General features: G+C 41.9%; 3 protein-coding genes across 6 annotated transcripts in view; 2 read left to right on the top strand and 1 right to left on the bottom strand.

The window, feature by feature from the left end:
* The window catches only part of SLC7A6 (solute carrier family 7 member 6), a 43,856-nt gene extending 39,270 nt beyond the window's left edge, over window positions 1-4,586 (top strand). For 2 of the 4 annotated variants that reach the window (XM_020805728.3, XM_020805724.3), the window contains exons 9-10: window positions 2-185; window positions 1,504-4,586. In XM_020805728.3, the coding sequence (XP_020661387.1) occupies window positions 2-185; window positions 1,504-1,595 (276 nt within the window). In that variant the 3' untranslated portion in view covers window positions 1,596-4,586. The remainder of the gene's footprint in view (window position 1; window positions 186-1,503) is intronic. The other 2 variants (XM_072980514.2, XM_078380517.1) reach the window with 1 other exon arrangement.
* Window positions 4,482-9,380, bottom strand: SLC7A6OS (solute carrier family 7 member 6 opposite strand). Its single transcript, XM_020805733.3, has 5 exons — window positions 9,165-9,380; window positions 7,511-7,873; window positions 6,614-6,817; window positions 5,798-5,918; window positions 4,482-5,177 (listed from the first exon to the last, which is right to left on the bottom strand). The coding sequence occupies exons 1-5, from the start codon at window positions 9,354-9,356 to the stop codon at window positions 5,053-5,055; spliced, it is 1,005 nt and encodes a 334-aa protein (XP_020661392.3). The 5' UTR covers window positions 9,357-9,380; the 3' UTR covers window positions 4,482-5,052.
* Window positions 9,381-9,694: 314 nt separating this feature from the next.
* Window positions 9,695-13,373, top strand: part of PRMT7 (protein arginine methyltransferase 7) — a 28,908-nt gene continuing 25,229 nt past the window's right edge. Inside the window, exons 1-3 of the mRNA XM_072980513.2 lie at window positions 9,695-9,846; window positions 11,651-11,824; window positions 13,197-13,233. Of these exons, the coding sequence (XP_072836614.2) occupies window positions 11,730-11,824; window positions 13,197-13,233 (132 nt within the window). The 5' untranslated portion in view covers window positions 9,695-9,846; window positions 11,651-11,729. The remainder of the gene's footprint in view (window positions 9,847-11,650; window positions 11,825-13,196; window positions 13,234-13,373) is intronic.

Here is a 13,373-nt window from a genome sequence, read left to right as displayed (position 1 = left end):
GCTGAGCCTCTTTTTCCCAATAGTCTTTTGTATATGCTCAGTTTTTCTGGTGATTGTGCCACTTTATAGCGACACCATTAACTCTCTGATTGGCATTGGCATTGCACTTTCTGGAATTCCAGTCTACTTCATGGGAGTCTCCTTGCCTGTTTCCAAACGACCTCCCATTATCAGCAAAATAGTAGGTAAGTTTTTAAAAAGGAATGTTAAAGAACACCATTAATAAAGGAACAGTAGAACTACGGAAATTACTCTTGTAGGCAGTAGGTTAGCCATGTGACAATCACTGTGAAAAAGAAGAAAATTGGTTGCTGTTTTCTGCATTTTTTGCAGTAAACAGGAACAGGAGTACTGTTAGTTTCTTCTAAGAACATGTTTTCCAGAAGGTCATAAAGGTGTAAAACTCTGAAGAAATTTTAAGTGATGGTGCTGTTCTGAAACAGCTGCAGTTAGTGGCAAAATATATTATGTTCTCAGTTCAGGTTAGACAGTTGCAGAAATGTTTCAGAGTACAAATAGAAACATTATGACCATAGTTCTCTACCTGTCTGCTGGACTCTTCACTACTGTCCCTCAATGTATTCTCTCAGGAAGTATAACAACTGCTTTGGGGATGCACCTTTCATACGTGGGGCCTTCCCCCTTTTTGGTCAAGTCATGTGACCTTTGAGCTTGACTGAGCAGAGAAGTCTTGGAAGGGTTTATGGGAAAAGGCAGGGATCAAGATGCACACAGATTTACCATTGTCCGCAGTGTGTCCTTACAGGGATATTCCTGTATTCCACTGGAAGATTCATATACTCTGCTCACAAGGGCTCTTTGATTTGCTAAATTTAGTATATTTATCAGTAGCTAAAATTAAAATTATTCAGAGGAATTTTGTTCTCAGAAATTATCAAGATGGTGGAGCTTAGGTAGGTACTCAGAAAGATCATGGTGCATTTTATCCTGTATTTTATCAATTCAGATTCTATGTTTCAGTGTTCCATATATCAGTAATAACAACTTAGCACATCGATAGGTATCTTTGCCATCTTCTTAGTGTGCTGTAACTTGCTTTTTTTAAAGATGGAGGATTCAGAATTGAAGTCTGTGACCTATATACATCATTCTGATTTAGTCTCTTCTAGTACCTTTAGTATTTTGTGATTTTTTGCACTTTTCATCTCTTATCAGTAAACATAAATTGCATTTCGATGAATCTTGTCTATCTTTGCTAGAAACCATTTTAGTGAGACAGAACAAGTGTGTTTGTATATTTCTGCTTTCCTCAAGCATAGTTCTTGTTTTACCAGTTATAATCTCATTATCAGCACATTAGTAGCTGTATTTATTAAACGTCTAGAGAAACCATTGTCTCTTGATTGGCAGTTGATGCGTACCAGAAATAAATCTGTGTTTATTTGAACTTACCATGATTTGTCCTGTTTCTGTTGTTTTGAGTTTGAGTTGGTATTACTTTGGTAACTGCCTTGTTCAACTTATATTTTCCCTTTCATTTAGGTGCTGTCACACGAGTTACTCAACTGCTTTGTTACTGTGTTCTGACAGACATAGATGCTTATGAAGAAAAATTAGAAACCAAGTCTTTATAAAGAATGCAGAAGTGGCTAGAAAGGTAAACTGACGGCTCAAGAGATCGTGATCTGTCAGAAAGCACCACTGGATTCTGGAGTTCTTATTAAATTGGGAATTTTGACAGATCATGTCATGATCTAGGAGTTATTTGTAAAAAGGCCAGTCCTCTCGGACATAGAACCCATCAGGATTTTTGTCTAAAGATCATGATTCATAGCAGTGAAACTGAGTGTCTTAATCAAAGAGCTCAGGTATCAGATAAGTTGACATGACAAGCCACCTCGTTCCCAAGCTCCTGGAATTTAGAAGTCTCCAACAATCTTTCCATTATAACACTTTCGTTATTTATGTGGGGCCGACCTGGTTGGACTGGAATTCATGGCATTGTTGCATTAAGAGGGCTTGAATGTGGCATAAAAGAGAATGCTGCATGTTCACCCTTAAGAATAAACGTCTTCATCTACATGAAAGGCAAACTGGATAGCAATTAATGTTCTACGGCTGTTGCCCTCATATCCTTCATGTGAAACTGCTACTGAATAGTTACAATGAATGTAGACTTTTATGCTGAAGGAAAAACTGGTCAGTTTTTGTTTTGGAGAGCTCAAATTATATTATGTACTTGCTACCCTAGCACTATTTTGGTGGGGACTTCATGTAGGACAATTGCTTTTGCAGTACAGTGATTGGCCTTAGCCTCATCTCTAACTATGGGAAAAAGAGGTCCTTCCAAGCAACTGTTTGTATTTATGATCTTATGTGCATGTCATGAAGAAAATTTGCACATTTTTTTCCTAGAGGTGTCTGATGCAAAGGAGATGTTTGCACTATACATATGGAAAACATAAGTTTTTATTGAAAAACAATAGCCACAAAAAATCTTCACCTTGTATATATGATTTACTCTTGCAAATTCTTGTGTCACAGTGGCTTTCCAGTGTAATTTTCCCAACCTACCTGCAGCAGATGCACTAGAAACCAGTTCTCTGCACAGAGGCATCACATCTCTGTGCCTCCCCAAACATCATTCCTAACAGCATTAATAGCAGTTAGCATGCTGGTGGTAGCCTGCCTGTAGGGACTCACCATAAGCTTTTTCCCTGTGGTGGTACCAGTGCAGCTTTCTGAGGTGTACAGCCAGCACTGAAGCAGTGGGACCAGGCTCTTGGTTGCTGTCAGGGCCATGAAAAGAAAGTAAATGTGTATTGAAAAAGCAGTTCTGGGCAAGGTTCACCCACTCCTCTTAGTGGAGCCTGTATTTCCTTTTGCAGCCACCCTCAGAGACAGCTAGGTACTTTGTTTTAACAGTGTAGCTAGCTAAGCCTCTCTTGCCTCTCTCTAGTCAGGCTCTTAAAAACAAGGAGCTTGTAAAAGGACATGGTGGAGAGGAGAGGATTTCTGTCTCTGCTCCAATCCTGACATACTGCTGCCACCGCCCATTCCCACCAGTCTGCCCCTTAGTAATGTGACACGTACTTCCTGAGGTTTGATTTTTTTAAAAAATGTGATTGTTGATACAAAGACCAAATGATTCCAATTAGAATTCTCTTTCCATAGACAGTTTCTGCCCTTTAGAATGGCTAGTTAAACCAATCTTGTATTATTATATGGCACAACCCTAGAGAAGGGCTGTTTCTCTAAAGGAAAAATATTCAGCCTGTAATTCCAAAGGACTGTGTGGTAAGAGAGAGGATTCTGCAGATGTGACTGCACTTCAGATGTTAGCATTTTGTTACAGCTGGATTTATAATCTGATCCATTTGATTGGGAACTACTGTGCTTATTTTTAAATTGCACTTGTTTTGTGTCCCTGACATACTCTGTTTAAACAAAGAATAGTAAGACAATTGAGTTTAAATTGTCAGTTCCACGGTAGACTAAACAGGCCTTTCTGCAGAATGCCACCTTTCATCTGTTTCATAAGATTTAGTCTGCTGATGAAAACTTACTTTTCATTTACAGAACCGTAACACAACCCTTGAAACACTTGTATTACACTTCAGTGTATGAAGAAGTGGCACTTACCTCAAAATATACCACACTCCAGTATACTGTTAACCATTTTTGTTTTATAAAAGACTGAATTAGTAACTGATTTGTCCAGTTAGTTGTGAATGATGCTGTCTGCTTTTATACATCTACAGGGTATACAAACACTTGAAGGGGGAGGGGAAAAATAAAATTTCCACTATGTGGGAATAAAGCAGTTTGATTTAGATGGTCTGCTTTTTGTTTGCAAAGAGAGGTAGTGTTCTGTTGAGCTACCTACACCCATGCATGCATACAATAAATTGGAAAGTGGTCGTAGAGTAAAAGAGAATCTGCCAGTTATCCTCATGCCCAGCGGAGAAAGAGCACTAACAGAGCTTTTAAGTAGGAATGCAAAGACTGTGGCTGAAATCCTGTTGTGCATAACTTATGGCAATTCTTTTCTAAAATTTAAGAAACTTGCTGAAATCTAAATGTATTTAGAAAATAAGACCCAGTAAATACAGTGAGACATGATTCTGAGTAATTGCATATATGATTACGCCACTGGTATGCAATGGTGCCCTGCACATGTTTTGTGTCACAAACCTAATATTCCTTTACCATTAACAATGCTGTTGATTGCTATGGACAAAAAGAAACGGTGGGTTAGAAGTAGCCATGCACACACCAGCTTATTGTTACCTATTGTTCTAGATACCATGATACGGTATCTATACAGGAACCTGTTATGCTTCAGCAGGCTCAACTTTAAATTGATAGTGAAGAACACCTCAGGGAAGTATGTGTTCTCTAAAACTCCATAGTTAGTCTGATGCTTGTAAAATATATGCTTCATTATTCTCACAGGAATAATAACTGTCCAGTTATCTGCAATATCAGTAGGTAAGAATCATGCAGGAAAATATCAAGGAAGCAGTTCAACAAAGCTGCCTTTAATTTACTGTACATGTTAAAGTTCATACAAATTGTATTACTTGGCAATCCAGAGTAATAAAAGTGCAAAGTGTAAGCAACAAGTCTCTCTTTTAAAATCCACAGTAGACAATTTGTTTGCAACAGGAAAAATAGACCTTACAAGGAATTCTCAGGACACACATCCCCAGCATGCTTTCTTTTCATAGTAAGCATTTCTAGTTTTCTAATACTTAACCTGGGAAGTACAGATTTTCTTTGAGGAACAGTTTTCTCCTTGAAATCCTGTACCGAATTTCAGAAAGAGCTTTCAACCCTTTCAGTGAAATAAAGTGTCTTGGTTTTTTTGGTAGATCACTGCTATGTTATAGACAAAATTACAGCAACAGTAATTAGATTATTCCATTTCAGCATTATGCTTATCCTTAAGTTGACCACTGTTACCTGGATTTCCACTAGTAAGATACAGCCTTCACTCTACATAAATGGCAATGCTGGGAAGGTAATGGTGCCTTGGAATCCGAAGGCCATGTGTTGCAGAATGAGTCCAGGTAGACAGATTTTGGTGAACTAGTCAGAATCCAGTTCCTCCAAACCATCATATTCAAATTCTCGTACAACATCAGCCTGATATCTCTCCCATGTTCTCCTGACATATCCGCTGTCTTCATCACTGACACTTCCACGGTCCGATTCTGTATGAAAACAGAAAATTGAAACCATAGAGAAAAAAGTATGCATTATAATGGGTCTTGGGTGAAGTTTTAAGGATGCCTGCAGCACTGTACTTCAGGTTATTTAATTACTTAGGAATAGGGAAATGGTGGCCCGTCAGATGGTGAACAACAGCTTCTGCTGTCCTTGGTCACTGAAGATGCTAAATGGCACTGGTGGGAACTGGAATAAGTAATAGCTGGAGCATCGAGGGTTCCATATGTTTTGAGACACTGAAAGATTAAAAGGTAATACTGGAGCAAGTGTGCATGGACTGCAGTCCACTTAATGAGATGCATGAAATATTATCCTTAGCCACCAGTGTATCTTATAGCAATGGTAGTGTTAGCAAGAGGGAGAATTGCTATCTTGTATATCCAGTTATTTGCTCAATTACCAGCACAGAGAAGCAACAAACTTCTCTATTAGTCATTTGTGGCCTATCAAGGTTTTGCCTCTTTGTCTAGAGACTCGTCCATGTCAGGTAATATAGCAGCTGCAGGCTCATCTGGGCCTAATGGTTTCTGGTTTTATGAATGATATTGATAATGCTATTGCACAAGGAAGCAGTGTTGAGTGGCTTCCCCATCACAACAAATACCATCGTCATTGTCGTCAGGAAGAAAATCATCTTCATCTGGATAGTCATTGCGCCAATTGTTCTCACTGTTCTCATCATCCTCATCCTCATATATTTCTTCTGGAATGCGATCTTCATCTACCTGTATATCAAAAGGCTTTTTTGTGATTTCAAGCAAGTACAAATGTGCTACTCCAAAAAAAGAGAGAAGAAAGAAAAAGGGGAAATCAGATGGATTTACCTATTTATTTTGATATACTTAAGAAAGGGTTTTGTGGAAGTATTTATGCCTTTAACCATGTAGTACCTGCGGAGGGTGTTTCACATGGCCTTTCTGGTTACCTGTGGAAATCTTCCCTCCCTCAAAATAAGGCCTGCTGAAATAAGGGAAGACCTTCCCCTGACGTTCCATTCTCCCTTATGCATGGCTAGACACTGGAAACATTTGTTGCTTCCATTCCAAAGAGTCCTTTCTCATGCCCAGTGCTGGTTCAAAGTATGAAACTTTGCATTTTACACACTTTGGCTGCCTTTGTGTTTCCTATATTCAAGTCCAAATGTGTGTCCGTGTTTGTTTTACTTCAGCTTTTCCCCTAACAATCAAAAGTGCCTTAAGTTGCATGCACTGGAAGTTTTTATCATCATCATCATCATGAAAGAACCCTAAAAATCTGGATACTGCTATGAACCAGTAAGGCAAACCACTATGTCCAGCTATTAAGCACTAAAATATGGACCCACTAATTTTAATGAGACTTACTTCCAAGTAAGGACATGTAGGATGTCAATCTTAAGTCTCTTCTGTCACTTATCAGGCAGTAGTTATCATTGGCTTACCAGTTCATAATCCTGGGTGTACGGCTGTACAGATAAAATATTTTCAATCCATCCTGGGGAGGCTGTTTCCATATAGTAGATGTCATATACATACTCTTCTTCTATTGCGATGTCTGTCACTGCTTTGCTATTCTCAGATACAGTTAAATGCTGACGAATCATTTCGACAGCATTGCAGAGAATCACCTCTGGATCACCTGACTTCTGTTTGATTGAGAAAGTATTATTGGCATTAAATATAGAGCTCATTAAAACAAAGCTTAAAACTCTTCGACAAAGTGAATTCTGAGTGTCAAAAGAAAGCAAAAAAGCAATGGATAAACCTGAATACCTGACACTCTTGACTATAAAACTAACATATAGCAGCTGGAGGGAATATTACAAATATATGTAAAAAACACTCTCCTTCATCATTTCCCCTTTTATTTACAGACCTCAAGAAATAGAAACAATGTGATACCACTCCTAACACAAGGAACTGGCTAGTGAGTATTCTGCTTTTAAAAATGAATGGCCTCAGTCAAAAGTCTAACCAAATTTAAATTAGTTGGTGGACTCCAGTAAGCTTTCAAAAATGTTCATTTATTGCCATTCTGATTTAAACCATAGCCTCCTTGATAAAAGGCAGCAGGGAACAGTATAATTAGCAATCAGCTCAGAGTCAAATTTCTTATCAATATAAGTAGAGTAGCATCTGTAATAAAAACACATGCAACTGCAGTGTCACTGGCTATTCCCTGCAAATTTGAAAGATTAAAACATAGCCTGGATTCTAATCTACGGCTAGTGCAATTCAAGATTGGCTCAACACCTAAATCAAGCAACTTCATTTGTATATACCCACTGGCTTGTCACATTTTAGTATGGATAAGAGACCATCCGGGCCCCCATACCTACCTGCAACCCAGTGTCTTGTTCTACATCCTCCTCTTGCACCATATCCAACACCTGGAATTTTCCACAGCAATCTGAGTTAGCAGAACTTTCCTTCCGAGAGGTGTCCTTTTTTGCACCACGATCCAAATGGTTGTTTTCATCTGACGCCTCGGCATCTGCCTCTGCTGCCAGAGCACTTTCTCCATCGGTGAAATCTGGACGGTGGCTGGCAACCAGACGATAACGGCTTTCCTGCCTTTTGCTTTGCTTGGAAGAGCGAATGTCCTTCATTATTCTCTGGGCACTTCCTAAGGAAGGTCGTAGGAGCTGGGCCGCCTTCTCTTTGACAATAGCTTCTTGTACATACTTCTGGACAGGCTCATTCTGGGCGAGGGGGGGAGTTCAATTCATGTGTTAGAATTGTTCTCTTAGCATATATGCTTCTACATAAACTCATCCTTCATTTTTTGAAACTGACCATTTCCATCAGATTTACACACACACAAAGTAACCATAAGGACCACAGGAGAGAAACCACATAATTTCCCAGCTTGGTTGCTCCGGCTGCAGCTGTTACACATGAAATCAATATATATAAGGCCATAATACAGATTCCTAGATAACATACATAGTTCTACTATTACCATGATAAAAGTATACACATGTAATTTCACCGCACTTTATCTTCTCTGTGCAACCTGGTGACCAACAATGTGTGCATGCAAAGCATTATGTGCTGACAAATAATTGTGTCCTGGATTGCTACCTTCAATTCAACCGTGATTCCCATGCTGCCTGAGAATAAGCCACATGAACATCTATTATAACAACATCTGAGTAGCCACCACAAGATTGGGGCAAGCATTTCTATTTATCTTAAATTTAGCTATACTTTTAATGCCCAAAATTTAGCAGAATAAATCATGCCAGAGCAGGCCCACTGAATCAATGGGGATTTGTCGAGTCCAGTCCTCTGTAAGTCTCATGGATTCAAATAGGCTTACTCTGATCACAAACTGCTGTGATATCTCCTGGTTTAGGTCTCTTGAGTTGGGAGTTTGATTCCCCCCTACCTCCCTCACCCAGGCTAGACAAGATGCTTCATAGGGTCCCTTCCAGCTCTGCAGTTCTAAAATGATGATGGCTCAAAAACACCAGCTAGTCAACCAAAATTATAAAAAACATTGCCTGGCATTAAGTATCTATTAACTATCAGCAAGTCTGTACCCTGTTCCTGATATTGCCTTTCTTTTGTAGCTCTGATGGTGTGATTTCTGAGATCGGCAACTGCTTTTAACACTGTGTGAAGTTTCTTGATATTGTTCCCAAAGCCCCAATGACTACAGGGACTAATAAATGAGTGATGGTGATGATGATGATAATAACAAAACAGACTTACTCTGACGATGAACTGCTGGATTATAATGATTATGATTAACAACCATTTACTAAACTGTGGGATAGAGTAGACCTATTTGCATCAATGGAGGCGTTGACTCACCAAATCCCCATGGCCTGAATAGGCCTACTCCAGGGCCATTTACTCAGCAAAAAAAGGGAGTCTCCTTCCTCAAGATCTCTCTCCCCCGCTCTGCACTAGACACAGAAGCCAGCACCGCCACCTCTTATTCCTCCTCCTCCTCCTCCAGCAAAGGCGCCTTCTTCGCAGCCTCACCTCGGAGGCCACGGTGGCCACCAGCTTGAAAAGGTTCTTCTCCACGCCATCCCCTCCAGCCGACGCAGCCCCCTCTTCGGTCCGGAGCCGCTTGCAGGCCAGCAGGAGGGCCTCGGCCGGCGAAGGCCCACCGCGCTTCCTCTTCACGCGCAGCACCGCCGCCCGCTCCATGGCAACCGGAGTAGGCCTCATGCGCGCGGGGGTTGACGGGAAATGGAAGGTCTCGCGGGCTCGAGCCCCGCCCCCTCCACTGGGATTGGCTCCGGTTTGCGGACTTCCCTTCCCTCTCCCCCGCCCCCTTTGAAAGGGACTCTGAGAGCGCCCCAAGGGGGTGCAGTCCAAATGGCTTTTGGACCGCACTTCCGGTTCCATGAGCTTTCGTGGAGAAGTCTCTCTCTCTGAGTCCGTGCAGCTTCTCTCTTCTCAGTTTTAAGTTTTAATATGTTTTCTCTCTCTCCCACTTGCAACCTTCCGCGAGGCTTCCCTGCTGCCATTCCCCCACTCTTGCCCCGCATGTGAAGGGAGCAGGCGGTGTCCACTCAGGCCCGGAAGTTTTCTCGCTCCTTTCCCGGATCTCTTCGGAGTCCCCGCTTCGTGAGCCGCCAGGCTCGCCGCGCGTTGCCTTCTGGGAAGATGGCGGCGCCCAGCGCGTGCGGTGATTGACAGGGGAGAGGCGCCTGAGGTAGGAAAGAACCGTTAAAGGGTGCGGGGCGTTGGGGGAGGGGAAGCTAAACCCTCTCCCCCCCCCGGATCTCTTGAGGAGAATTGGGGGAGTTTGGGGCGCGGTGGGGCGGGAAGAGTTGGGAAGTTTGCCGCCTGGGCAGCCAAGCCTGGCAGCCGTGCCTCTGAGCATGTGCAGAGAGCATTTCTCTCCCTCCCTCCCTCCCTGCCCGAGATAGTCCTTAATCCAAAGGGCGCCTAAATAGCTCAGCCCACCCAAGCCGTACCCAGCATCTAGGACTGACGTGCTCCTGGTCATGTGCAGAGTTCCTTTCAGCGGCCACCCTTTTTAAAAAGAGACGACTTGGCCCCAGCGGGCGTGGGCTCTCTCTCGCCCCCGCTTTGGCGGAGGAGGGTCGGAGCACGATCTCCTCAGCCCCCGGAGGATTTGGGACAGCATGAAAATGGGGGAAGGCGATGGAAAGAAACGGCAGCTCTCTGAGGGCTAAACCTGGCCTGAAGCTTCCAAAGGCTGGCTGGTCTCCTCGCCGGGCAAGGGTGGGGAGGGGGGCAAAAATAAATCAATAAATAAAAAACCCAGAAGGATCGGCAGGACTGCTGGAGTGAGGCAAAAAAAACAACCCGGTGGAGCTGCCCAGTCCAGAGCCGGCTTGTTTGTTGTCTTCGCATGGGGCAGTGGCTGGTTGAATGAATAAACCATTTCCACACAATCATAAAGTAATACAGTGGTGCCTCGCTAGACAGTTACCCCACATGACAGTTTTTTCGCTAGATATTGGCTTTTTGCGATAACAGTGATTCCTATGGGGGAATTTCGCTGGACAGTTTGGTCCCTGCTTCGCAAACCAATTTTCGCTAGATGACGATTTTGACAGCTCCCTCCGCGCTTGCAAACAGGTGTTTTCGGGACCTAAGCTTCGCAAGCCAGCGATTTAAACAGCTGATTGGCGGTTCGCAAAGCGGCTTTCCTATGGCCGATCTTCGCTAGACAACGACGATTCTTCCCCATTGGAACGCATTCAACAGGTTTCAATGCATTCCAGTGGGGAAATGCTTTTCGCTAGACAATAATTTCGCTAAACAGCTATTTTAGTGGAACGGATTATCATCGTCTAGCGAGGCACCACTGTAACACCTGCCACAAACACATGGTGCTTCTTAAGGAGCAGATTGTCATAGAGGAGCACATTAGTTGCCAGCATACACATACAGTATACGGTAAGAGCACCATATCCATGGTTCCAAGGCCCCCCCCCAAGATGCTGAAAACCACAAATAATAGCAAACTGTATAATCTGTTATATCCTGGGACAACAGGACAATAACCAAGGGTGGCTGCCCAGAAGGAATCATCTCAAACTGGCAAAATATTAGGCAAAACGGGCCAATTATCTCTGTAGTGTAGTCTCTGGTTCCCTCTCATGACCAATTCTGGTAATTGCATCATGCAAACACGTATTTCTGGGTTTTTTTCATTTAATATTTTAGTATTTTCAGACCGCAGATTAGCAAAGCTGGATACAGATCCTGCAGATACAGGAGAGTCCTATAGTACCTCAAAGCCTTACAAACTGATTAGTGTAAGATCTTTTGGAAACTATAAGTGGGCCATAGTCCATGAAAGCTCAGGGCTATCGATGATTTGCACAGCCGCTGAGGTCCGACACAATTTGTTGTTGGAAAAAGTTGACCTATCTACCTGCTTGGGCATTGTGAGAATGGCAGAGGTGTTCAGGGTTTGCTTTTGCTAACTGTGAGTTATGCATGTAGTTTTCTAAACTGCAACCTGTTTTCTTTTGGAATAGATTTCTGATCATGTATTAAATGTTTGAGAGCACCTGAAGAAGTTTTTTTCCCCCTCATCAAAAACAAAGCAAGTCAGTGATGAAAGTTTTCTGCGGAAGAGCCAATCCTACTACTGGTGCCGTAGAGTGGCTAGAAGAAGATGAGAACTATGACTATCACCAAGAAATTGCAAGGTGTGGTGGAAATTGTTTTGGGTTTGTTGGTTTGCTTGTGTTTAAACCATGAATGCTGGTTTTTAACTTATGATTTCCTGCCTGTTTTTGAATTGCTCTTATGCTTAATTTTTAAATCTTGTTGTGTTTAATTGTTGTTTTTAAGTGTTCTATTTATGTAGTGTTTTTAAATTTCTTATTTTATCTGTTGTGACCTGTCTTGGGTTCCCTATGGGGAGAAAGGTGGCAAATATGTAGTTTAAACAAAACAAACAAATTCTCAACTACAGTGACAGGTCAGCATGGCGTAGAGGCTAAAGCACTGGATTGAGGCATTTGGGAATAAATTTCCATGCAGCATTAAAGCTTACCTGATTGCCGTGAACTGCATATTCTTTCTCTGTCTAATCATAAGGTTATTGGGCTCAGAAGACCTATGTGTGCCATTGTGAATTTTTCTGATGAAGGGAGGGATAAATTTCTCATAGCAATGCAATAGAAATGAAGGACAAAAATAAGAGTTCCAGAGAAAATTAAAAGCACAGTAGGTTTTCTGTCTAAGTTCCTAGTAGTTTGTGAGTTTTAGGCAGTGCTGAATACACTTCCAGATAACTGCTGACTTCAAGAATATATATTAGTCCCTGTTCTAGTATCCTTCATTGCAGCTCTTAATCTCTAGCATTTGTAGTTACCATCTTAAAATGGTGCTATGTGATGTGCCCTTTGCCAAGAATATTCCTCTTCTCTCTCTCTTATTGTTTCTCAGTCATCCACACTTCCTCCAGCTTCTCCTCCTTAAAGTCAGGGAGGAAGGGTGGCCCGTCACAGCTCCACCTGGAGCCCATTTTAGAGGAATGGTGCCATAGCCAGAAAGGCCCTGTGTCTTGTGGACATCTTCCTGGCCTCTCTCAAAGTGGCAACCTGGAGGAGCATAGCCTGTGCGGATTGGTAGCCTAAATGGAAGGAAGGAGCTGAAAAAAATAGCTGTTCTCACGAGCATCATAAAGATCATAGTATGAATACAGAGGACAAAACTTGAGAATGCATTTATGGGATATGGAAATGAAAATCTTGCCCATTGAAAATTGTTCCAAAATGAGGGGGTATCAAGTAGAAGCTAAATCCAATCTGTCCAAAGCCATATTCTGGCTGTAGGTGGTATACATCTGTTAGAGAAGATGGACCTGTTCTCGGCCAAATAATGGAAATGTTGGGCCCTATCCACCAGATCCCTTAGTCATCATCTTGGCTAAGTAGAGAAGTTTGTTTTTGAAAAGCAAACTGAGATCCTACTGTATAGTTTCTTTTTGTTGAATATTATGTTAGGAACACTGATCATTTTTTTGAGAGCTGACTTATTGTTGCTGATTTGTAATGTGGATTTTATTTACAGGTCATGTTATGCAGACATGCTGAATGACAAAGACCGAGTGAGTACTTTTGTTACAAATGTTATTTGAATGATATATGTTGCCTCATTAGCTTCCATTCATGATGACTCTGACTCTTTTCACACTCCTTCTAGATCACACCCAGATTGCTTTTCTTTTTCTGTTTCCTTGTGAATATT

This window comes from Pogona vitticeps, chromosome 10 (assembly GCF_051106095.1).
Source record: "Pogona vitticeps strain Pit_001003342236 chromosome 10, PviZW2.1, whole genome shotgun sequence".
Classification (NCBI taxonomy): domain Eukaryota; kingdom Metazoa; phylum Chordata; class Lepidosauria; order Squamata; family Agamidae; genus Pogona; species Pogona vitticeps.
This window is presented reverse-complemented; position numbering and strand designations above follow the sequence as displayed.